At 38.4% G+C, this 27,161-nt stretch overlaps 1 protein-coding gene across 1 annotated transcript; it reads left to right on the top strand.

Moving 5' to 3' along the window:
* Positions 1-23,569, top strand: LOC150012759 (uncharacterized). The gene is given in 6 exon segments (XM_090274004.1): positions 1-133; positions 2,305-2,363; positions 4,500-4,626; positions 4,913-5,008; positions 19,153-21,878; positions 21,880-23,569. Coding segments are annotated over 6 exon segments (3,180 nt in total). The 3' UTR covers positions 21,919-23,569.
* The last annotated feature ends 3,592 nt before the right edge of the window (positions 23,570-27,161 follow it).

Here is a 27,161-nt window from a genome sequence, read left to right as displayed (position 1 = left end):
ATGTGCACACCAGTCCTGCCGCCTCTCTTCCGCCCTCTGGGGCCCAAGAGGGAATCACTGTCTGCATTGCTGGGTCTGTGCGGGAGCAGAGGCTGTACACCGGGGTTCAGAGCACTGGATCCTTGCAGGTCAGGTAGGTCCCGGGGACCTCCAGGCGGGCCATCTTCTCCCCGGGCCTCTTGGGCGTACGAGGTCCGCCTCTCCGGCTCCCGTGGAGCAATGGGGCCGAACCTCCTTAGGAGACGGTGCTCTGTGGGGCCCCGTGTGGGGACTGAAGGTGACTGGAGGGAAATGCACCTTCGTGACGTTCACGGTGAACGGGGGGCTACTAATAGTAGTTCGTGCAATTATTTTTAGAATTAAATAAGGTGTCATCTGCAAACTATTTTGTCAAATGCTTGTATTAATCACTGTGTAAACTGCTCTCAAAAAACACTTTGTTTCCTTTATTTCATTTAACCAACAAGCCTTCTTGTCGGTATAAACAGGCTGTTTTAAAAAGTGAAAGGACTTCCGTGGGGGCACAAGCTGGTTGATGACAGGAGTAGGACGCAAGTATAGATTTTACTCCCTATCTCTTTCTCTTTTAATAATTCTCCCTGCCCCAACCAGGGTTGCAACCTTTGGAGCACTTAGCAAAGTAGCCTGTCCCCAAATTCCCAGAGATACGATTATGAAGTGAATGAGGACAGAATCTCACCATTTGGTAAGTGAATCTGGGATTTGTAGGTTTTCTCCAGAGCCCCTGGGTCAGACTGAGGCCTTTGTGCCTTCAACTGTTCAGGCTGTCTCCATCCTGAAAAGCCCAGTCTGATCATCTAATGCAGTGCTGGCCAATGGAAAGATAATGCAAATATAATATAAAAGTAAAATTAAAAATTTTCAGTAGTAACAGTAAAAGAAAAAGAGGGTAAATTAATTTTATCGATGCATTTAATTCAATACAGTAGCCGCACTTCAGGTGCAGTTGTTGCATGCAGCTAATGGCTATAGTACTGCATAATACATTTTTAGTGAATTCCAAAAGGGGCATGTTTAGAATTACATGAAGATTTCAAATAAAGTGAATTTGTTTCTCAGGCTCAGGTCCCAGACCCTTTGGAGCAAAGCAACTCTTTGAAGTCATAAAAGAGGGAGCCCCAGGAACAGCTGCCACTGGGAAGAACAGTCCTTCTGACAGACCCCTCACCAGAGCTTCAGCACAGAGGCAGAAGTTTCTAGAAAGGAGCAGACCTTGACTTGCTCCACTAGAAGCAGTTCTTGATCCCTGTATGGCATGAGTCAGACTTGGTGATGTTGCCACATCCAGAAGCCATCGTACACTGTGTGACAGTAGAAACCTACAGAAGGTGGGAACCTGGGGTTGTGAGGGATTAGTCTGTGTTAGGCTGCACAGAAAAAGGCACTTCAGTGGATGGCTGGTGAGTACAGATGTCCAGGGAAGGTGTAACCAGCCAGAGCTGACAAAATCCTAAACAATGCCATGTTTGTTTGTTTTTTAATTCTGATCTCACTCCAGATTCTGAACTACTCTCATACCATGTCCATCACCACATGTGGCACCTAGGGTTATCCAGATGCCCCCTCTTTCCTGAATATAGAGACAATAAAATGATAGTAGAAGGGTTTTTCTCTATTGGATATTTTTGGAAGCCCAAAAATATTGGGCCCAAAATGAATGATTTTTGTAGTTCCCCAGGGCAGAACCAAACAGCAGCAGTGCGGTACTGTTTACTCTCACAGGTAAGTACTATAAACATCTTATCAAAAGATCTTTTCTAGAAACTGCAACCAATTAAGAACTAAAAGTTAAATATATTTCTTACATAAAGTGTTTCATCTTTATTTCAGAGTTTTCTGTGAAAACTAAAGACAACACAAACTTGATTATAAGTCTAGCCTGAGTAGTTTTATTACATTAGTTTTAATGAAGGGAGAGGGTTTCACCTCTGGTGTACCTGAATTTATTTAACAAATCCTCTGTTTTATTTACTTATTTAAAATGTTTTTGTTTTAATTAATCATAAGAAGGCTTAAATTGTTAATTCATTGACAAAAAACAATTTACGTTACTCAGTCAAAATGCAAGGTTAAGCCCACATGATCATATCAGAGATGCATGTGTTCAGGTGGTGCTTCCTCTGTGTGGTTCTTCCTATTCCTCATCAAAAATGTCAATGGCACGTTCTTTCATAGGGAAGCTTTTTCTCCACTTGGTTTTATGAGATTTTTTGGCAGATGAATATAAGGCTTGTAAGGCAGACCCAGTTTCTCATGACTCAATTTCTGTTTTCTTCTCCCCAGCTGGACCTTCACAGTTTTTTTCCTTTTTGCAGGAGCAGCAGAAAATGAATATAGCTCAGGTGAGTTTAGTTTTTAATAAACTTTACTTTACATTGGATTTTATAAGGGCTTAAGTGTGTCTCTGTTAACATGGAAAAATAGAAATGGATCAGATACATTCAGAGAAAATATAGAAGTACAAATGAATAGCAGAGCAGAGTTGACATGTGACTATATGCAGATTCTCTGGTATTATAAATTTACCAAATTTATTTCTGAGGGTTCTGATATTTATGTCATAGTGTCAGACAATACTTCTTTAAAGGCTGACATTGGTAAGAAGATAAAACTAATTTGTCAGATAATGTAAAGACAATTGAAGATAAAAAATGATACTTGTTTCCAAGTAGATGATTTAGTTAACAACTTTCCATTAATAACCCTAAAGTAATATAGAGTGTCGCCTCTACTCATTCTTCGTTAAAAGTAGAAGACTTAATGCTATATGTAAACTCATTCAATACTGTCTATATATAAACTTATTCAATACTGTTTTTCAGAAACTCAAACACAGGGGTTGAATTAAAACATTCTGCTGTTGAATCAACTGAATATCCTTAAAATTTCTCTGTATAAATACATATTTCGAGTACCTATGCTTGTATGTGGCTTTCTAGATTCTCAGGAATATATTGAAGCTTTTCAGAATCTTCATTGACATTTCATTCCCCAGCATTTCCTTTTAAGCTTCTTTATTGGCCATTGTTTGCTCTAACTGTTACCTACCACCTCAGGTAGCCACCAAATTAAACACTTTTAAATTTAATGAGAGGTGTTTCTGTTCTTTTATTTGTTTTAGTTCCCATCTACTAGTACTGAGCTTCACTCAGAGTAGGTATTTACTCAGTAATACTGAAGACATGAATGAACATATAATTGGACATATAATGAAAAAAACTTGTTTCTGTCCTCTTATCTCTTAATATACTTCATTTTCTATTTTTTAATTTTGATGGGAACTCTTAATCTGAGATTTACTCTCAACCAATTTTTATGTATACAATTCAGTATTTTTAACTACAGGTACAATGTTGTACAGCAGATCTCTAGAACTTAATGTTTTTCACAGGTGAAACTTTATATTCCATGAACAGCAACTTTTCACTTCTCCCTCCCAGCCCCTTTGAAGTCTTTTGTTTGGAAACTTTCCGTGTTTTTATTTTCCAAGGTTCTGCTCTTTCATGGTTCTATTCTTACTTTTTAAAAAAGTTCTCTGGCTTTGTGGCCTGTACTTTTACTGCCAGCCTCTTTAATATTCATGGTTCCTCAAATGCTGTTTTTAGTACTTGGCTCAATTTCTACATGCTCAAGTTGGTGTCTGACTGCCCCTGAAACTTTAGTTACCACCTAAATTGCCAGTAACTCCTTAATACTTGTCTTCATCCTAGATCTCCTTTTTGTGTTCTAAAACCAAGTGTATATTAGTTTAAAGGACAGTTCTAGTTTTACATTCCATAGACCTTTCAGTAGCAATATGAACAGATCTGTCACCTTAGAAATTCTAATATGTTTTCATCCCTTTTTTGTCCCAAATATCATTGGCACCAGCATTCAAGAAGCAGCTCGATAATTGCTAGACTGGATAGCTACCTAAGAAAGTTGTTATAAAATTGGTTGCTGCTTCTGCTCTGTGATTATATCCCTTTCATTATAGCTGTTGTTACTTTAGTGTAGATAGTATTCTCTTACACTGATTTCTCTGATTCCAACTCCTTGGTAAGTTGTTCTTTGCTCTTCATGAGCTCTAGATTTATATTTCTTACACATTTATTTATATATAAGTTCACAGCTTACAAGTATTCCTCCTTGCTCCCATTATTTATGGTAACACTATCCAAGGAGGGATTCAACATCCTAGAATTCTAGAATAACCAGGCTAATTCCTTGGGATATAGAAGAAGAGTTGTAGGAAATTCCTTTACACTAAATTTCTTTTTGTCTTAAAAACTATTATTTATAAATATAAATGAATTATGGCATATTAAAAGCCTTTTTAGCCAGTTGAGTAACTCCAAAGTTAAAGACAAATTGGGTCCAAATTAGACATCCTTTATATCTGTTTTAAGGCCTTAAGAATATAGAGAAAAATTATTGTTCTCAAAGGTATTTTTTTTGTCACATAATTCTGAAATTTTGAACAAAATATGTTATTACAGGGATCAGTGTCATTCAAAGATGTGACTGTGGAGGTTACCCAGGAGGAATGGCGACAGATGGACTGTGCTCAGAGGACCCTGTACAGAGATGTGATGCTGGAGAACTACAGCCACCTCATCTCCGTGGGTGAGCAGACCTTATCCTGTGACTCCCTCTGGAATACATTTCCTATTTTAAAAAACTATCAAAACACCTAGACCCTTTATAGAATTTAATATTTAGGCTTTTGGTTAAGAGGCTTAAGTAACTGAAACCTTTAGAGAAATACAAACAATGTTTGTGCCATTACTTTCCTATTAAAAACTGCAGATGGATACTTTCATTTTGCTCTTGCCGCTTTATCTTTCTCCACCTTCAGAAACTGAAGGCCTATGGATCTGGTTATGTATACCCTCAATTGTTATGTTCACAGGGTATTGCATTACCAAACCCCAGGTGATCTTCAAGTTGGAGCAAGGTGAGGACCTCTGGTCCTTAGAAGAAAAATTCCTAAACCAGACGAACCCAGGTGAGTGAACTCAGACAGAAGGAAACTCCTCGGGTAGTTAGCCCTTAGAGGGAAATACTTTGGAAGTTGTGTTTCCTTTTAAACAGCTTTATTGAGCTATAATTTACATATCATATACTTCACCAATTTAAAGTATACACAGTTTAATGGCTTTTATTATAATCATAGACACATATAAACACCACAGTCAGTTTTCTTCAACTTAGAGAGAAACCCCATACCATTTAGCTGTTATTACCTCCCTATCCTCTGGCCCATCCATTCCCAGCAACCACTAATCTACTTTCTGTCTCTGTAGATTGGGCTGTTCTGGACATTTCATATAAATGGAAGTACACATGATGTGTTCTTTTGTGGTTGGTTTCTTTTATTTTGTGTCACAAGGTTCATATTGTAGCATATATTAGTATTTCATCCTTTTTATGGAAAAAATAATATTTATTCATCAGTCAGTAGACATTTGAGATTCCACCTTTTGGCCGTTATTGAGTAATGCTGATATAATCACTCATTTACAAGTTTTTGGAGGGACATATGCTTTTATTTCTCATGAGTTTATAGATAGTGGAGTTGCTGTGCCTTATGGTAACTCTGTGGAACTACCAGACTATTTTCGCAAGGGGCTGTATTGTTTTACATTCCTAATGATAGCACTTGAGGACTCTGATTCCTCCACATCTTCACCAGCACTTTGATCTGACTTTTGATTGTAGCCATCCTAGTGAATGTGAAGTGCTCTTTCATTGAGGTTTTGATTTGCATTTCTGTATTAGTCAGCTAGGCTGGCATAACAATATATCATAGCCTGGGTGGTTTAAAATAATAGGTATTTATTCCTCACAGTTTATTTTTTTTCCTCTTCACCCGAGAATGTGTCTATTGATTTTATAGTGAAAGGAAAACGGAAAGAGAGAGAGAGAGAGAGAGAGAGAGATGTGAGAGAGATGTGAGAGAGGAACGTCCATTGGTTGCCTTCCTATGTGTGCCCCGACTAGGGATCGAACCTGCAACCTACATATGTGACCTGACCAGGGACCAAACCTGCAACATTTTGGTGCATGGGACAACACTCCAACCAACTGAGCCACCTGGCCAGGCTACTTTTCACAGTTCTCGAGGCTGAAAGTTCAAGAAAAAGTACCAACAGGGTTTATTTCTAGTGAGGCCTCTCTTCCTGGCTTACATATGAACACCTTCTCACATGACCTTTCTTCTATGAACCTGTGGAGAGAGAAAGAGCTCTGATGTCTCTTCCTATTTTTATAAGGATACTAATTCTGTAGAGCTAAGTCCCTACCTTTATAACGTCATTTAATCTTAATTACCTCCCTAAAGGTCTTATCTCTAAATACAGTTACATTGGGGGTTAAGGCTTCAAAATATGAATTTGGGAGGAGGGATACAATTTAGTCCCTAAGAGTTTCTTTGCTCACTAATAATGTCAGCCATCTTTTCATGTGCTTATTGGCCTTTGTCTAAATTAATGAACAAGTCCAGGAATTTCAGAAGTTATAGTTGTAATATAATTCCTCAAGCAAAAAAGTAAAATCATCTTAAGTGTTTTCAACTGAAATTTTTTATTGTGAAACCATTTAACAAATAGTTTAACATAAAGATTGACATAATTTAGATCAATCATATTTCCCAGTCACTAAATGTAAATGATTTGATAATACTAATTGGTAAAAAAAGATATCCCTAAATAAGTATCTTAGAAAGATTGTAATAAAAGACTAGTGAATTTATTAATGTAATAAAAATAAAATAATTTAGGGTTTAATCTTCTATTATTCATGTTTGAATGTAGACAATATATTTCTTAAAAGGAGACCCTCTTGTGCAAGAGCACAGGTTGAAGAAAACCTTTAAGCATTTGAATTGACTGCACCAAACAAGATGATATCAATGATCATAAAACACAAAATACATTTCTAAGAACTTAAAATTCAGTTGGATTAGGATTTCGTAGTATACAGTAAGTCTTTACTTAACATTGTTGATAGGTTTTTGGAAACTGCCTCTTAAGTGTAATGACCTAAAATGAAACCACCTTTATTATAGGCTAATTGATATAAACAAGAGTTAAATTCCTACTGGAAAAACATCACCAGACTTTTAAATAAAGATCTAAAACACTTCCTATACTACATACTGATATATGAGCTATACATAATTGTTTTTCAACCTGCTTATTCCAGTTCAGTGTTGCAGGTGGCCAGAGCCTATCCAGGCAGCTTAAGGTGGGATGCCATCATAGGATGTTCTCACATGCCACACAAACTGAGGGGCAATGTAGACATTTCAGTTCACCTAATATGCACATCTTAGGATGTGAAAGGGACCCAGAATACCCCAAGAGAACCACGCAAACAGAGGAGAATGTATTAACTGTGGCCCTGCCTGGGAATGGATATTTTTTTTGTTTATTTTCTCATCAGTGTTATAACGAAATGACATTTAATGAAAGGTAGTTATTTGTGGACCTGTTGTACCTCATCTGATTAAATAGTAACTGTGGGCAATAAATAATTATGCCTATAGAAAATATAAATGGTATATGTATTAAAGTGAACCATATATTTGTGTATATGTATGCGGAAATCAAAGGATAAGCCTTTCAGATTCCCATGAAATAATCATAAGGTAGTGAAAATACAGTTTTAGTCTAAAAAGAAATCAATAGAAGGTGGAGGTGTAGACAGACATGCTACGTCTCCCTCCACAACTAAGAAGGAATACAACTACCTCAAAACTAGAAACAACCAGAAGTTCCAGAAAATTAAACTGCATGGAAGTCCAGATAACAAAGATATAAAGAAGAAATACCCAGACAGGTAGGAGGGGCGGAACTGGGGCGGAGAACACGTGGTGTGGTGGCGGCAGCAGCAGTGGCAGCAGCGGCAGCAGCGGCAGGCTGACAGAAAGCACAGTCACACATTTCAAAGTCAGGAGGGACACCTGGGAAGCGTTCCCAGCTCCTCACCAGACCTTGCAGCTCACAGTCCCAGCACCGGGGAAAATCAAGCCTCATTGCTTATGACTGTGGAGACCAGTGAGAGTTGGGGTGGAGGCAGAAACTGCCGGTCTCAGCAGAATCTCCTTGTTTAAAGGGCCCCCATGGTCCTAGAACGTCTGCAGACCCACCCACTCTGGGAATGACAGCCAGGGCAGCAGCTAGAGAGGTGCCAGTCCAGTGTGGAAATGAGAGGGGTGCCTGGAAAAGGGGCAAGTGCTGGGTGGGCGGCATTGTTCCCTCTCTGACCCCTCCCCCACATACAGCACCACAATGTGGTAAAACAGGTCCTCCTGTAATGACAAATCCCTAAGGCTCCGCGCCTTATAACCTAACAGGAGTGACAGCTCTACCTGGGACGTGGAGGCAAACACAGGAGTCTGTCAGAATGAGGAGACAGAGAAGTATGGCCCAAAAGGGGAAACTGATCAAGGTTCCAGTAGGAGAACTAAGTGACGAGGAGATAGCCAACCTCACAGATGAGGAGATAGACAACCTGAAAGATGCAGAATTCAAAACGCTGGTGATAAAGATGCTCACAGGCTTGACAGATATGCTTGAGTATGGCAAATGCATAAGAGAAGAAGTGAAGGCTATGCTAAGTGAAACGAAGGAAAATCCACACAAAACCAATGGTGAAAGGAAGGAAACCAGGGTTCAAATCAATGATTTGGAACATAAGGAAGAAAAAAACAGTCAACTAGTGCAGAATGAGGAAAACTTCCCAAATTCTGCAAAGGAGATGGACATACACGTCTGGGAAGCACAGAGGGTCCCTGGTGAGCTGGACCCACAGGGGACCACACCAGGACGCATCATGATTGAGATGCCAAAGGTGAAAGATAAAGACAAGAGTCCTGGGGGCAGCAAGAGAGAGGTGGAGAGTTGCCTACAGGGGGGTGCCTATAGGACTATCAGTTGATTTCTCGGAGGACACTTTGCAGGCAGGAAGGGACTGGCAAGAAGTATTCAATGTGATGAAAGGCAACCTAAAACCAAGATTACTCTATCCAGCAAAGCTATCATTTGGAATAGAAGGGCAGATGAAGTGCTTCCCAGACAAGGTGAAGCTAAAGGAGTTCATCCTCACCAAGCCATTATTATATGAAATGTCAAAGCGACTTTCTTAAGAAAAAATATCAAAACTATGAACACTAAAAGGACAACAAACTCACAGCTATCAACAACTGAATCTAAAAAATAAAAACAAAATCCAACTAAAACCAGAATAGGAACAGAATCATAGGTGTGGGGATCATTTGGAGGGTTATCAGCTGAGAGGGGATAGGGGGAGAAATGAGGAAATGGTGTAGGGACTAAGAAGCATAATCAGTTGGTACAAAATAGACAAGGGGATGTTAAAAATAATATAGGAAAGGGTGAAGCCAAAAACTTATATGCACAACCTATGGACATGAACTAAGTGGGGTGGGATTGCTCGAGGGAAGGGAGTACTGGGCAGAGGGGAGCAAAGGGGAAAATTATTGGAACTGTAACAACATAATAAAATACACTTAAAAAATAAAAAATAGAAAAGAAAGCAGTAATTCAACAAGTTAGAATCACCATATACAATATTCTCTCAATATAGTTTGATAAGTGTAGAAGTTAATAGTAAAATGAGTAAAAAACATTGATATGGAATTTAAAATTTATCTTTTTTAAGCAGTGTATAAAAAGAAATTCAAAACTGCATGACATTTATAAAGTACTAAAAATAAATTGCATATTAGGAACCTTAGGATACAACTAAGTTAGTGAACATAGGTAAATATTTATATTAATTAAGCAAGAACAATAACAAAAATGTACTAATGAAAGTAGTAATAAACTGGAAAATTGAGAAATAAAACAATAAAATGGATGAAACTTGAGCTCACCCTAACAAAGACAAAGGAAAAGATAGTGAAATTTTACATAAAAATTCAAATGGAAATTTTTTATGAAGGCTTACTGTAATATCAAACCAAAATTCCATTCATTAAAGAAGAGTGGTCTGGGAGGACTTACTCTACCAGATATCAAGGATATACATAAAACTCTGAGTAGTTAAGTAGTATGCATCCGGGGGGCACAGAGGGTAGGAGATGAGATAGTTTAATAAATTAGTGAAACAGAAAAGAGAGCTAAAGAAAAAACATTCTTTATTGACTATTGGTTTTTGACAGATGGCACTATCCCCACAGAACAGTGGGGAAAGAATCCTGAGGTAACCTAATGGATTGAAACATAAAATAGGATTTAGGTGGCTTAAATAGCTGATTTTCAAAGCAAAAGTAGGAATATTTTAAATAATGATAAGGAAAACATGTTCATGGTTGTGCTTAGAGAATGAATTAATAAGATATAAAAAAGATTAACCAGAAGAAAGATGGAGTAAATATATTCCTTCCTACTTCACTCACTAAGTACAGATGGAAAGAAGAATGAAGATGATTTAGGTACATTGACACCCGATAAAATATAGGGTGAATAGTATTAAAGAAGGCTAGTGGGAGCCTGATCTCTTACACCTGCCCAGTATTAATTTGGCAACTTTCTCCTTCAACTCCCAGGGGTGCCAATAGAGGTTTAGTGGGGTCCCTGGACTTCTTTTCCCACTTGATAGTAGTAAAGCTGCATTCCACTTCTTCTGTTGGCATGGTTTCACAAAAGACTTTCTAAAACTGAACATTAACTTTGATAATTTTCTGTAAGGACCATACTTTTGTTGTCCTGTCTAGAAATATTGGAATTCAAATGTAGGGGCACCAAATATTCCCTGTAAAAAAAAAAGTTTCAAAGGTATGTAAGGGCGTTAAATGTTCTTTGTAAAGTAGCAAGGACATGCTAAAAGGCCTTGGAAAAAGAAATGTAAAAAGGAGTGTTATAGCAATTAGTGATTTACAAGCTAAAAGTACCTCAGCCTCTATCACCTCCCATTTGCTTGCTTGTGTCTGGTTTATAACATTTGTGAAGGTTGTGCTTTGCAGAATGTCTAGGCCTTTGAAGATAGATTGCTTCACAGGGAGTTTGTCCCTGGTTGAAGAGCTATGCTGCCGCAGGAGATAACCTTATAGGCTTGCGAATTTCTGTTCCTGTTACTGCCAAGACATTCCTGCAGTCCTGCCCAGCCCCCTCTTCCTAAGGCTGTTTCCCGCCAAAGAAGAAACAAAGAGACTGCACCAGTATAAAAACCCAGCGTTTAGATTCCATTGTAGGTTGGAGCATGTTAGAGACCAGCTCAGGGTCTGCCCAACTCCTGGCCATTATTAAAAATCCTTTGCTTACTTTATACACCGTTTCAGTGTTCAATCTCACCTATGTAGCCGTAACACAAAGTTACAGGTTTATTCTTGTGATTTTCAATTTTCTAGAATTTAAAAAATTTCCCATTTTGCACTTTCTGATCCATTTTGGTGTTAAAAATTTTAAGTATATTTTGTTGATTATGCTATTACAGTTGCCCCATTTTTCTCCCTTTGCCCCCTCTGCCCAGTACCCCCTTCCCTTCAGCAGAATCTCCCCATAGTTCATGTCCATGGGTCGTGCCTGTAAGTTCATTGGCTTCTCCATTTCCTACAATATTCTTAAATTTCCCCTGTCTATTTTGTTTCCACCAGTTATGCTTCTTAATCCCTGCACCATATCCCCATTCCCCTCCTTCCCCTCCCACCTGATAACCCTCCAGATGATCTCCATATCTATGATTTTGTTCCTGTTCTGGTTGTTTGTTTAGTTTGGATTTGTTTTTGTTTTTATTTTTTAGATTCAGTAGTTGATACTTGTAAGTTTGTTGCCTTTTAAATGTTCATGGCTTTGATAGTCTTCTTTTCTTAAATAAGTCCCTTTAACATTTCCTGTAATAATGGCTTGTTAGTGATGAACTCCTTTAGCTTTACCTTGTCTGGGAAGCACTTTATCTGCCCTTCCATTCTAAATGATAGCTTTGCTGGTTAGACGAATCTAGGTTGTGGGTCCTTGCTTTTCCTTACTTTGAATACTTGCCAGTCCCTTCTTGCCTGAAAAGTTTCTTTTGAGAAGTCTGCTGATAGTCTTATGGGAACTTCTTTGTAGGTAACTCTCTTCTTTTCTCTTGCTGCTTTTAAGATTCTCTTTTTATCTTTAATATTTGGCATTTTATTATGATGTTTCTTAGTGTATTCCTCTTTGGGGTCAATTTGTTTGGGACTCTCTGTGCTTCCTGGACTTGTGTGTGTATTTCCTTTGCCAAATTAGGGAAGTTTTCTTTCATTGTTTTTTCAAATAAGTTTTCAATGTCTTGCTCTTCTCTTTCTCCTTCTGGCATCCCTATGATTCAGATGTTGGCCATGTTTGGAGATGTCCCAGAGATCCCTAAGCCTATCCTCATTTTATTTTTTTGAATTTTTATTTCTTTTTGTTGTGGTTGAATGTTTTTATCTTCTTATGTTCCAAATAGTTGGTTTGAATCCTTCCTTCCCTTCTTTGTTGGTCACAAGTAGATTATCCTTTATATCACTTGGTGTAACCTTTATTTCTTTAATTTTTTGCCATACTCAAGGAGTTCTCTGAGCATTCTGATAACCAGTGTTTTGAATTCTGCATCTGATTTGTTGGCTATCTCTGTTTCACTTAGTTCTTTTTCTGGGGTTTTGTTGTGTTCTTTGTTTTGGGCCATATTTCTTTGTCTCCTCAATTTAGCAGCCTCCCTGTGTTTGTTTCTGTGTATTAGGTAGAACTACTTTTACTCTTAGTAGCATTGCCTATGTAGAAAAGCTACCTGTAAATTGTGTGGGGCTAAGCCTTAAGTAATTCCAGGGTGGGGCAACCTGCCTCACCTCTTTGTGGCTGTGTGGCAAGGGCTTGGAGAGGGGACAGTGCTGCCACCTGGCTTCTGGCAGTTTGCCCAGTGCTCGCCCCATTTCCAGTCACTTCATCTCCTTCCCCTGTGTGACTGGTGCCGTTCCAGCTGCTGCCCCTGTGGTGGATCCCAGGGTGGGTGGGTTTGTGCATGTTCTAAGACTGTGCTGGCCCTTTAAAAGGCAAAAACCTGGCAGTTTCTTCTGTCGCCCCAACCCCTACTGGTTTTTACAGCCAGAGGTGTTGGGGATCTGTCTTCCCAGTGCGGGAACCCTGGACTGTGTGATCTGGCCTGCACCTGGGCTCGCTTATCCCTCCCATCCATTCCGTCGCTGTAGCCTTTCCACTCCATACCACCTCTCTGCCCATCTCCGTGACTTTGGTCCTCTTACGCATTTGGATGAACGTGTCTTCTTTAAATCCTTCGTCATCGGACTTTCATACACCTTGATTTTTCTGATGGTTCTGGGTGTTACTAGTTTTGAGATCTGGTTGTAATTCTATGGTTGCATGAGGAGGTATAGCATGCCTACCTACACCTCCATCTTGACTGGAAGTCCATCTAGTGTAAATTTTTACAGGAAGCGTGAGGTATATGTCAGGTTCAAGTTTTTTGAAAAGGTGTCCAGTTATTCTAGTGCCTTATTTTGAAAAGATTAAAATCTCTGTTGAATAGTATTTGCATAATCTTAGAAAACAGATGAGTGTATATGTATATAGTTCTATATTCTGTATGTCTAAGATGATCTCTTTCTATGGCATCTTTATTCCTTTTATATATCTACTATTATAGTAGCTTATTCTTGAAATTAGGTATTGTGAGTTCATCAGTTTTCTACTGTATGAATTTTAAAACTAGCTTCTTGGTATTTAAAAAAAAGCATGCTGGCATCAACTTGGATTGAATTAAATCTTTAGATCAAATTAAAGAGAATTGACACGTAAAAAATATGGATTATTCCAATCTATAAATAACATTTACCTCTCCATTTATTTAGGACTTATTTCATCAGTTGTTTCAGCATACAGATACCAGTTTGGTGTGTGTGTGTTTGTGCTATGGTAAATTACATTGTATATCTGATTTCAAATTCCAGTTGATCATTTATTTGTATATCATTGGCTTTTGTACTTTGCCTTTGATGGAAACACTTATTAGTTCAAGGAGTTTTTTTAAAAGATCTTTCTGTGATTTTTCTCTGTAGACTTACTCTGTATCTTTTTTATTCTTGCCTTATTGTATTGGTTGGAGCTTTCATTACAATCTTGAGTAGAAGCAAATACCTTTTTCTACTCAAAAAGCTATTTACTTTTGAGAGTACCCTTTTTCCCTAATCTTAGGGTTAAAGCATTCAGTCTCTATTAAGTACGATGTTAGCTATAGGCTCTTGTATAGATTCCTTTTATATTAGGTTAATGAATGGATTTTGAATTTAGTGAAATATTTTGCCTTTAAAAACATTTTTAAAAAATTCTTTAGATTTTAGTTATTTATTTTAGAGAGAGATGAAGAAACATCAATGTGTGGTTGCCTCTTGCATGCCCCCAAAATGGGGACCTGGCCTGCAGCCCCATCATGTGCCCTGACTGGGAATGAACCAGTGACCCTTTGGTTAACAGGCTGGCACTCAATCCACTGAGCCACACCAGCCAGGGCAAATATTTTACCTTAATTGATGTGGTTGTGTGATATTAATTATTTAGACAATTAATATGATTGATTTTTGAATACTATAACAGTTTGTGTTCTTGGGATGAATCTCGCTTGATCTTGGTTTATTATTTATTTTTATATATTTCTGTGTGCCTTTAGCTACTGTTTTTCAGTATTTTTACCTTTATGTCATGAGTGATATTGGTCTGTAGGTTTCTCTTCTTGAATTGTCTTTGCTTGGTTTTGCTATGAGGATGACGCAGGTTTCATAAAATGGTTTAGGAAATATTTCCACATTTTGCATTTTCACAAAGAGATTATTTAAAATTGGTATTATTTCTTTAAATATCTGATAAACTTCGCTAGTTAACACCATCTGTTTCAGCAGCTGTTTTTCTGAACTACATATTTTTGCGACCACATATTAGATTTTTTTAAAATATGCTTTATTGATTATGCAGTTACAGTTGTCCCAATTTCTTTTCCCTTTGTTCCCCTCCACCCAGTGACATCCCTCCCTCCACTTGTCCCCCCCCCTCAGTCCATGTCCATTGATTGTGCATATAGTTCTTTTCAGCATCTTCCTATATACTCCACTCCCTTCTACTATGCTTCTTAATTCCTGTACCATCTCCCTCCTTTTCCCCCCTTCCACCTCCCTACTGACCTCCCCCCGTAATGTTCCCCATACCTATAATTCTTTCCCCACTCTCATTACCTACTTAGTTTGCCTTTGTTTTGGTTCCCTAGCTTCTGTTGTTGGTTGTTGTGATGAAGTTTTCATTTTAATGTTCATAGTTTTGATCCTCCTTCTCCTAAACAAGTCCCTTTAACATTTCATATAAGATTGGTTTGAATCTGATGAACTCCTTTAGTTTTACTTTGTCCTGGAAGCACTTTCTCTGCCCTTCTATTCTGAATGACAGCTTCGCTGGATAGAGTAATCATGGTTGTAGGTTTTTGCTTTTCATTACTTTGAATATTTCTTGCCAGTCCCTTCTTGCCTGCAGAGTTTCTTTTGAGAAATCAGCTGAGAGTCTTATTGGGACCCCTTTGTATGTAATTCTCTTCTTCTCTCTTGCTGCTTTTAAGATTCTCTCTTTATCCTTAGTTTTGACATTTTGATTATAATGTGTCTTGGTGTGGTTCTCCCTTGGTCCAGTTTTGTTGGAACTCTCTGTGCTTCCTGGACCTGTAAGTCTATTTCCTTCTCCAAGTTAGGGAAGTTCTGCTTCATTATTTTTTCACATAATTTTTCCATTTCTAGTTCTTCTTCACCTTCTGGCAACCCTATGATTCGGATGTTGCCCGCTTATAGCTGTCCGATAAGTTTCTGAGCCTCTCCTCATTTTCCTCACTTCTTGTTTCCTCTTCCTCGCTTCTTGTTTCCTCTTTCTGCACTGGTTCACTGTTTGTTCCTTCCCTATGTTCTGATTTGTTGATTTTGATTTGATCCCTGGTTTTTTTGCCCTCACCACTCGTTTTGTATGCATTTTTGTTCATTTCAGCAGGACTAGCCTTCATTCCTTCCCTGTCTTGTTTAAGATCTGCTGTTAGGTCTGTAAGCATTCATATAACCAAAGCTCTGAACTGTGCCTCAGAAAGATTTCCTATCTGCTGCTTCGTTAGATTAGAAATTTGCTGTCTGGTCAACTGTGTCACTGGGATCTCTATCATGATCTGTGCCATCCTGAACAGTTTTGTGTTTACCTTTGCTTCCTAGGCAGGGCTGTCACACCTTCTACGCTATAGTGGGCAGAGCCCTGTGCATTCGTCACAATCGGGCATTTTCTGCGGGGGTGGGGGTCCAAGATGGATTCCTGCTATTCACTCTCCGCTGAGAAACTGGGAGCCTCCTCCTCCGTCCCCACCCCCACTGGGCCTCACAGTCCAAGGCAATGGGGATCTGCCTTCCCCGGCTTTGGAATCGCAAGCTGATGGGTCTGGTCTGCAGCCAGGGGTGGTCCCCAGGCGCTTCTCGCCTCCCCTTAAATATGAGCATCTGTGCTTACCACTGTTCTGCTGCCATCACTGCTGCTGCCACCGCCAGCACAACTTGACCTCTCCTCCCCGGCTTTGCCCCTCCTACCAGTCTGGATGAGCAACACTTCTTTATAACTCCATACGTTGGACTTCCATTTATTTTCTGGAACTTCTCGCTATTGCTGGTTTTGCGGTAGTTGTATTCCTTTTAAGTTATGGAGGGAGAGGGAGCGTGTCAGTCTAGGCCTCCATCTTGGACGGAAGTCTCCTGTGTTTGCTTTCATGTCCCAGGGAGAGCTGTTGCTCCTACTACGTTGTAAGCGGTGGAGCCTTAGGTATTTGTCAGTAACAGGCGACCTGTTTTACCACATTGTGGCGCTGTATGCGGGGGAGGGGTCTGAGAAGGAACAATGCTGCTTGCCCAGCACTCGCCCCTTTTCCAGGCACTTCTCCCACTTCCACACCAGACTGGCGCCCCTCTAGCTGCTGTCCTGGCCGTCGTTCCCAGGGTGGGTGGGTCTGTGGATGTTTTAGGTCTATGGGGCCCTTTAAACAAGCGGACTCTGCTGAGAGACCTGCAGTTTCTGCCTCCGTCTCAACCCCCTCTTGTTTGCACAGTCAGAAGCAATGAGGCTTGATTTTCCCCGGAGCTGGGACAGTGAGCTGCTCTGGTGAGGAGCTGGGAACGCTCCCCAGGTGTCCCTCCTGACTTTTTAAAACGTGTACATGCACTTTCCAACAGCCTGCTGCTGTTGCCACTGCTGCCACCACTACACCGTGTCCTCTCCGCCTGGGCTCCGCCCCTCCTACCTGTCTGGATGAGTATTTCTTCTTTATATCCTTGTTTGCTGGACTTCCATGTACTTTGATTTTCTGGAACTTCTGGTTGTTTCTAGTTTTGAGGTAGTTGTATTCCTTCTTAGTTGTGGAGGGAGACACAGTATGTCTGTCTACACCTCCATCTTGGCCGGAAGTCTCTAGATTTCTTTAGGGTTGGTTTTTTTTTTTTCTTCATGAATGAGTTTTATAGATTTTTGTTTTTAGGAAATTGGTCCATTTTCATGTAAACTGTCAAACTTATGGGCATAGAGTTTATCTTAGTTTTTAAAATCATCTTTAATATCTGTTCTATCTGTAGTTATATTTTCTCTTGCATTTATTTTTGATATTGATAATATACCTTTTTGTTTTTCCTTGGTTGGTTTTTATCAATAAAAGTCTTTTCAAAGAAGTAAGCTTTGGTTTGATTGTTTTTTCTCTGTTATTTTCAATTTCTTTATGTTCTCTAATCTTTATTATTTTATTCTATTTTCATTAGATTTAACTTCTCTGTTTTAGTTTCTTAAAATGGAAGCTTAGGTAACTGGCATTTTATTTTTGGTAATATAAAAAATATTAAGCTGTGACTTTATGTCATAGTATTTAGCTGTATCCCACAAATTTCTATGTTTCGAATAGTTTTTGTCTTCATTCACTTCAAAATACATTACTTTTCTCTGAGACATCCTCTTTGACCCATGATTCAATTATAAGCATATTAACTTACAAATACATATATTTGTAGTTCTGAAAATAACTGTGTTACTAATTTCTGGTATAATTTCTCTATGGCTTGAGATAATACTTTATATGATTTATATTTGTAAAGATTTGTTGTATAGCCCATAATGTAGTGTGTCTTAATGAATGCTTATGCACATTTGAGAATAATGTGAAATCAGCTGCTTTTTAGTGTTTTTGTATCTGGTTTTGAGGGTATGCCTTTTACAAGTGCTGCTTCATCTCTTCTAGTAGTAATATTGGGCCTACTGTGTGTTCCTGTCCCCTGCCCCTTTTTTCTGTACTTTTTGTTTTCCTTCTTCTTTTTCTCCTGCCTGCTATGAGTTGGCCACCAGTGCCTGGAACCAACACATTTGTTGCTCTTGCCCAACTAGATTTTATAGAGTAGATAGGAATGTGGTTCCAGGTGGAATTTTGGCAGTGGTTGCTGCTACCATTTCCCAAAATGTCTTATGAATGGAAATTTCTCAGAATTCTTTATGATCTTTCCTATAAACTCTTGGTTTGGCTCATGGAGGAAAATGTGCAGATGCTTTATATCTGTGGTAGAACTACAGGGAAGCTTTTTTGCGGGGGGAGGTGTTAGGGGGAGGCTTGAGTTGGTGGATATTGTTAAAAAGTTCTTCTGTTAGATCACCTTTTTCTCAGCTCTTTGGCTAGAGAGGATAGGTTTCTTATGGCACTTTTTTGTCTCTGCCTATTGTTCACTTTCAGTTGCAGGCTTCTCCAGCCCAGCACCCCATATAAAATATATGGGAAGCAGAAAGAAAATCTGGAAATTATTTTCCATAACTTTTTTAAAAATCTTGAAGTCCACCTTCTTTTTATTTTGTATCATGTTTGTTTGTTTGTTTGTTTTTCAGGGATTTTTAATTGCAAGGGGGGAGGACCTGGCAGAATGAGGCTGCTCCATTCTGGTTAGCCCTGGAATACCTACTGGTTTTTTTTTTAAACAACTTGGATGAGCAGAGAGAGAATGTGTATCTTTCTGTCTGTATGCATGAATTATTAATCTTTGGGAACATGACCGGAAATATTATAATGCATAACATTGTGCTCCTCTCAATAAGAAATGTAAGGTTCATAAGATGTTTTCAATTTTTCTTATTTTAGGATATTGTCAAGTTGATTTTCACATAGAGGAGAACCAGGAAAAGCAAGAGAAACCTCTGTGGCAAGTAGTATTCATTGATAACAAAACATCGAGTAAAGAAGGAGAGAAAATTTTAGGAAAACCAATTAATCTGGATAGAATTCCAGATTTTTCAGGAAAAATGCCCTGTAAATGTGACTCATGTAACATGAATTTGCCACTTGTTTCTGACTTAATTATTAGTGATAGTAACTATTCAAGAAAGAAGACTGATAATATAAAGGAATGTGAAAAGTTGCAGCTTGATACTAAACATGAGAAAACCCATACTGAAGAGAAGTCTTACAAATATAACAAAAATATGAAAGTTGTCAGTCATAAGAAAGTTCATCAGAAAGTTCAAACTCTGGAGCAACCTTTTGAAAGTAATGAATTTGGAAAAGTTTTACATGATAACATTGTTGTCTGTGTTACTGCCGATAGTTCTCTAACAGGACAGGAATCCTGTAAGGATGATGAATTTAGGAAAAACTGTGATAAGGCAACTCTACTTAACCACATAATAACTGGCACAAGGGAGAAATGCTTTGATCTTAACGAATATGGCAAAACCACCATTGTGGAATACAATAAAGTTCACATGACTATGACACACTACGAATTTAATGAAAGTGGAAATAACTTCAACAGGATTTCACCTCTCATTCAGCCTCAGAGAACTGTTACAGAACAGCGCTCTTTTGAAAGCAATAAATGTGAAGAAAACTTGATCCAAAGCTCAGCCCATCTGGTACATCAGAAGACACAAACTGGTGATCAATCCTGTGTTTCTAATGGCTGTACAAGTTCCTTCTACCAGGACTTAGACCTTATAATACATCAGAAAACTCAGACAGAAGAGAAATCCTACCAATGTCATAAACATGGGAAATCTTGGCATCAAAACTCACTCCTCAGTGTACATCAGGAAAGTGACACAGGAGAAAAGTCATTTGAAAGTAACAAATGCAGTAAATTGTTTTACCAGAAAGCACACTTCATTCACCATCAGAAGACCCACGCAGGGGAGAAAACCTGTGGATGTGAGAAATGTGGGAAATTCTTTTGTTCAAATTCACACACTATACCTTATCCTGGAACTCATGTGGGGGTCAGTCTCTATGAATGTAGTGAATGTGAGAAAACTTCCTGTCAGATGCCAAACCTCAGTGAACATCTGACAGTTCACAAAAAGGAAAAACCTTATGAGAATGATGGATTTGGAAAATCTTACAAGAAGTCTGCTTTCTTAGTACACCAGAGAACACACACACAGATTAAACTCTACCAAAGGAATAAATATGGTAACTCATTCTCCAGGATGGCACAACTCAAAGAACATCAGGGAAGTCACACAGAGGAGAAACCATACGAATGTATAGAATGTGGGAAAACTTTCTCTACTAAGACATACTTCAGTGAACATCAGAGAATTCATACATGGGAGAAACCCTATGAGTGTAATGAGTGTGGGAAAACTTTTGCTGATAATTCAACCCTCAGGACACATCAGAGAATCCACACAGGGGAGAACTCTTATGAGTGTAATGAATGTGGAAGGTGTTTTGTCCATATATCTGGTCTCAGATCACATCAGAGAATTCATACAGGTGAGAAACCTTATGAATGTGATGACTGTGGGAAAACCTTCTCCAAGAAATCATACTTCAGTGGACATGAGAGAATTCACAAAGGGGAAAAGCCTTATGAATGTAATGGATGTGGGAAAACCTTTGTCTGTAATGCAGCCCTCATAGTCCATCAAAGAATTCACACGGGAGAGAAACCCTATGAATGTAACGAATGTGGGAAAACTTTTTCCCAGAAGACACACCTCAGTACACACCAGAGAACTCACACAGGGGAGAAACCTTATGAATGTAGTGTATGTGGGAAAACTTTCTCCCGGAAATCATACCTCAGTGGACATGAGAGAATTCATAAAGGGGAAAAGCCTTATCAGTGTAATGAATGTAGGAAAACCTTTGTCTATAAAGCAGCCCTCATAGTCCATCAAAGAATTCACACAGGTGAGAAACCTTATGAATGTCATGAATGTGGGAAAACTTTTGCCCAGAAGACACATCTCTGTGCACATCAAAGAATTCACACAGGGGAGAAACCATATAAGTGTAGTGAATGTGGGAAAACTTTTGCTGATAATTCAGCCTTCAGGGCACATCAGAGAATTCACACAGGAGAGAAACCTTATGAATGTAATGAGTGTGGGAAAACTTTCTCTAAGACCTCACACCTCAGAGCACATTTGAGGACTCGTGCAGGGGAGAAACCCTATAAATGTAACGAATGTGGAAAAACTTTCTCCCAGAAGTCATATGTCAGTGCACATCAGAGAATTCATACAGGGGAGAAACCCTATGAATGCAATATATGTGGGAAACCTTTTGCTCATAGTTCGACCCTCAGAGTTCATAAGAGAATTCACACTGGTGTAAAATCCTATGAGTGTAATGAATGTGAGAAAACTTTCTTCCAAAAGTCACACCTCAGTGCACACCAGAGAATTCACACAGGGGAGAAACCCTATGAATGTAATGAATGTGGGAAAGCTTTTGCCCAAAATTCAACTCTCAGAATACACCAGAGAATTCACACAGGGGAGAAACCATATGAATGTAATGAATGTGGGAAAACTTTTGTCCGTAAGGCAGCTCTTCAAGTACATCACAACAGAATGCACACCAGAGGTGAAAACCCTTTCATGTAATGAATTTGGGAAGTCCTAAAGAAACCCATACCTTATTAGGTAACAGTAGTGAAAAGCTAACGTCACATAGACTGGCAAGTTGTCTTTAAAAACAAAACAAAACTTTTTCTAGTAGGCACAAGCTTGTCTAAATTTTTCTTCTGTCTTTCATCTGGGTGGGACTGGTCATGGAATATGACACTATTACACTTCAGCTAAGTTTGGCCTTAAAGAGTCACCTTACATTTTTCCTATTTTGTGTTATACTGGAATGGAGAAATTTCTATGGCAGACTTGGGTGCTGTGTATTGAACATAGAGCACAAGGTGAAAGAAGTTAGAATCTGAATAATGGTGCAACAATTCCCCACTAACAAATTTTTCTCAGCTGTCTTTTTAAAAGCAGTAATTAAGTTTGTACTGTCTTTAGCTCTTACAGATTTTGGTCTACTGGCTAAATGCATACAGTTTAGCAAACTATTAGAGTGGGGTAAAACCTGTCAACCCAGGGTTGTTGGTGCCAATTAAATGCCAACAGGAATCCTCAATTTGGGGTGCAGTGAAGAAGAACTTGATTCATTATAAGCAGTGATACAACATGGCTGTGAGGCTGCCATCGGGCCAGTCTTGTCTGCCCCACAATGGTCTTCTCTGCCCTGCTCTGCTGTGCTCTGCTCCAGGGAGACATCTTTGGTGTTTCATTTTTAGCCCAGGAAATGCAGTCTTCTTTCTTCTGTAGAAAGTGCACTCTCCAAGCCCAAGGGGAGATGGCTTATATGGACAGAAGTCCCCACTCCTAGTTAGCTTGTCCATGTAAATGAGAAACCTAAATCCCTGCAGTTTGGTCCAAAGACACTGTCCCAATTGGTCAGAATAGAGCTTATCCTATTGGTTGAAATAGGATCCAGGAAACTTGTATAAGGGCTGGCTCAGATAGCAGAAACACAGTGCAAGCAGGGAGTTCAGTGTAGAGGGTTCTCTGTGCAGTGCAGTTTGTGGGAGAGAGCACTACAGAAGTGGCTGATAGGCTCTGCCTTTTTTTTTTTTTTTTAATTTTTTTAGCCTAGTCGTCAGAAAAGCAATCAGATTCAACAAATTCATGATGAGGGCAACTTGTGTTAATGTCCTGAATGACTGGATGACCTCATTAAAAATGAGAGAAATCTCGGGAAACACAAAAGCCATTACTTAGAAGTGAACTTCAACCATCAAATAAGATTAACATCTTGTATTTTGGTAAATGACATCCAACACATTGAATTTGTGTCAGATAATTTTTTTCTAAGGAATTGAAGGTAAAATCTTCACTTAGCACTGATGTACTAAAACTTGTTTGTAAGTTTTATAGAAAATATATACATAAGCACAAACTCACTGTAGAAATGTTAAAAATGGAAGAATAACTTGAATTCTGTGGACAACAATAAATGTTTGTAACTAGTTTCTGAGCTGTGTGGTACATCTTTGAGTCTTTAACTGTAGAAGACAGTAGCCAAACCTGCTCTGACCTGTTCACTTTTCTTTTCTGAGTGACAGTCTGTGTGCTGCTTCTATTAGTTTCTTTCAGCTTGATGTTAGATTTTGGCCTGTCTGGTATGTCTGAACCTGATATTGGTCTGGACCTGTTTTTCTAGAACCATAAGATTTCTCAAGGATTTTTTGTGTGGTGGGTGTTGATTTTTACATGCTCTTTTGGACTTCATTTTATGCCATTTTAGTGGCTCATTTTGCACTGAGTAATTGTAAAGCCTGTCTGGTATGTCTGAACCTGATATTGGTCTGGACTTGTTTTTCTAGAACCATAAGATTTCTCAAGGATTTTTTGTGTGGTGGGTGTTGATTTTTACATGCTCTTTTGGACTTCATTTTATGCCATTTTAGTGGCTCATTTTGCACTGAGTAATTGTAAAGCAAGTCTTACCTCTCATATGCATGTATCCCGAGCAAACTGTATAGGATCTTCCACCAATTCCATGATACTGCAGCATTGCAAACTAGTTAATCTCTGTCCTGCTTGAATAGCAGGTTTTAGAGTTGAAGTGAAATCAGGGCTATTTTCATATAAGAAGCACCACATGGTATTGGGGAAAAAAATTCTCTTGGGGAGGCAATATAATATAGTCTTAGCCAAGAAAATATTTGGACAACTTGCTATAATTTTAGGCTACCTGATTTGGTCAGCACAGGGAAGGAAGTAAGTGAAATTCTTATTTTTTAAAGTGGGAGCACCAAAAATTTCTTTCTACTCTGGGCATGTTGCTTTCTGCAAGTGCAGCCTGGTAGATTGAGTATGTGAACAATAAATCAGTTGATTCCCTGAGTAAATTCTCTATTCCCTATCTTATATTGATACTGTGTGAGGGAAAAAAATGGTGTTTTTAGCATTGATTGGAGAACAGGTATTTTTTTGATACTGACTTATCATTTAACTTAGTGGCATTACTGCCACAGATAAGGGCCAGGAGTAAAAGGTCACTGTTGAATAAGACTATATCATAGTACCACTAGAGCTATTATGCCAGAGACTTGATCAGCACTCCTGGTGGCAGGAATATTGCAGCAGCTAAAAGAATATGTTTGCCTCTCCCCGGTCTCTGACACTTTGATGCAATGTGAGCTTATTGAATGGTGCCAAAAGGGAAATGAGTCAAAAGGCATCTCTTTCTACATGCTTCATTTTTTTTAGAAAACTATTGATTTATAGAAAACTGAAGAAAATTAGTTAACCTGGAATACTTTATATTTAAAAAAAGTAACTTCAGTCTAGAATAGTTGTAGATTTAAAGAAAAGTTAAAATGATAATTCCTATATATTCCTCACACAGTTTCCCTTGTTAATATCTTTTCTTACTGTGGTACATTTGTCACAAATAAGTAACATTGATGCATTCTTAATAAAGCATATTATTTTTTAGATTTCACTAGTTTTTCTTTAGTGTTGTTTATTCCAAGATTTCATCCAGGATACCACATTACATTTAATTTTAATGTCTTCTTAGCTTCCACTGGTCTGTGACAATTTCACATACCTCACATGTTTTTGATTAACTTGGGAGTTTTGGGGAGTACTTGTCAAGTATTTTGCAGACTGTCTCAATTTCGGTATCTGATATCTCTTCACACTGGTGTTACAGGTTTGTCTCTTTATTTTTCAGGAAGATTACAGAAGTAAAAAAAAAAACCCGCCATTCTCATCATATTAATAGCATATAATGTCAACATGAATGATCACCAACAATGCTAAGCTTGATTATCTGGTTGAGGTAATGTCCTCCAACTTAAAAGCATACTTGCTACTTGGTAAAAATTTCTTTAATAAATTATTAGTTTATCAAATTGTACATAAAATAAGATCAGAACCCTTTTTATAAGCTTTTGATTTTCATGTTAGAAACAATATAAATAGGTTAAAACCTAGAACATCTAGATTTAAATACAGCCTCAAGCTGATCCAGTTCATGGTCCAACGTTTTGGTTGTTAGTGTTTACTGGAATATGAATAAATCATTGCCCTTTCTTTGTTTCCCAGGATTTAACTTCAGGATTTTATTTATCTTTATATCTCATCATGTGAGTGGTGCTGAACTCTTCTATACCTCTTAATTTTTGGAATTTTGACTTTGAGTGACAAAAGGACTGAAAGAAAGTTTGTCTGCATTTTATGAGCCAATCAACCCAGAGGTTATTATATTAACCCAGATAATAACAGTAGATACAAAAAATGACCAACCATGGTGACTAAGAAATCTATGATGATAGGACAAATAAGTCAGGCTTAAGAGTGACATGGGGTATCAAAAGCCAAATGCCAGCATAGGGTTTTTACTTTTTAAAGCATTCATAAATTGTATGGTACTAGAATGAAGATTTTAAAAGGAATGGGTATGTTATTATTAGAAAGTTAAGTTTGGGCCTATTGGCCATAGGCAGATGACATAATGAGATGGATATATAAAAGATTAGGAGCAGATGGTTATTCCCAGATAATAGCTTAATAGGTAAACCAGGAAAAGATTATAGAGAAGCAAGAATTACTAATGAAGCAAGAACACATGGGCATATGTTATTGCACATACACAGTGCATACCCTCAGACATGAATCTGGATGAAAATCTCATAGGCACTCATAAAAGCAACACCTCTGGGAGGGAACTATATTGATTGGAATACATGTGGAAAACAGTTCTATTGATAACATGCTCTCAAAACAGGCATGCACCTTTGATAGAAGATAATAACCCAGCAGCATGGGTAGAATATAGTCATGTCCTTATTGTGATAACAGGGAAAAGATTTCATTGTTAGACTGCTCAGGGAACCAGAGGAGATTATTGGCCAGAGTGCACTGTGAATCCAAGAGAAATACAAACCAACAAGCATACTGAGTAATTCAGCACAGGAAATAAGGGGAGGAACAAAAGAGACCACTGAATAAACGACAACAAAAAGAACTGGGTTATGCATGCCTTATGGATAGATAACTCATAAGAGAGAAAAAGGTTATACATTGAGAAGTGGCCACAAGGCCTAAAACTATAGAACTGCCACATTCCAAGAAATGTGGTGCACTAACAGTTACAGTTAAATAGAGTTAAATTGCTAAAGAAGACTCAGATCCCAAAATGGCAATACTTACACATTTACAATTTATTAAGGAAAAAAGGCTGCATTGCATCCTAGCCAAAGGCTCCCACACAGCAAGGGGTTTGGTTAAGGGCCACGCATAAGCTCCCATTTTTCTCCATTGTACAGACATGATTTTGCTGTCAGGTAAGTACCAACATGTGCACAGAACTCCCTGGAAGCCACAAATTGATTTACTGCCAAGGTTTCTTCTATTGTGGTAGATACATAGGCATATTCTTACTAGGTAACCAGTCACAACAGCAGAGGACTCTGAAGGTCTTCATGAGAATAGGTGTAAATTATCAATTACTCTGTTACCAATAAACACTGCTCATAAGCTGTTAAAACCTGTCCCAGAACTTTTTGGATTCATGGTTACCAAGCAATGGTAGTATTGCGTTCCTTGCCTAATGAATGGTGATGTACAGATACTTTACCTCAGGCCTATTCCAGGAATGCTGGACTTACAATCCCCCTGAATTTCAGTCAAAGCCTTTTACAAAAACCAACAAAACAAAAACCATCACTACTGTTTGACAGCAATCATTTGCCTTTCAACAACATGTAGCCTAATAGACAATCAAAATATACATAAGTTGTAGAGAGTTGTAGTAACCAGCGAGGGGTTGTATAATTTAAACCATCTTATAATGCTGGC

Source organism: Furipterus horrens, unplaced genomic scaffold (assembly GCF_987537825.1).
Source record: "Furipterus horrens unplaced genomic scaffold, mFurHor1.1.pri manual_scaffold_4, whole genome shotgun sequence".
Lineage (NCBI taxonomy): Eukaryota > Metazoa > Chordata > Mammalia > Chiroptera > Furipteridae > Furipterus > Furipterus horrens.
The sequence above is the reverse complement of the archived record's forward strand: the minus strand, read 5'-3'. Positions and strand labels throughout refer to the sequence as shown.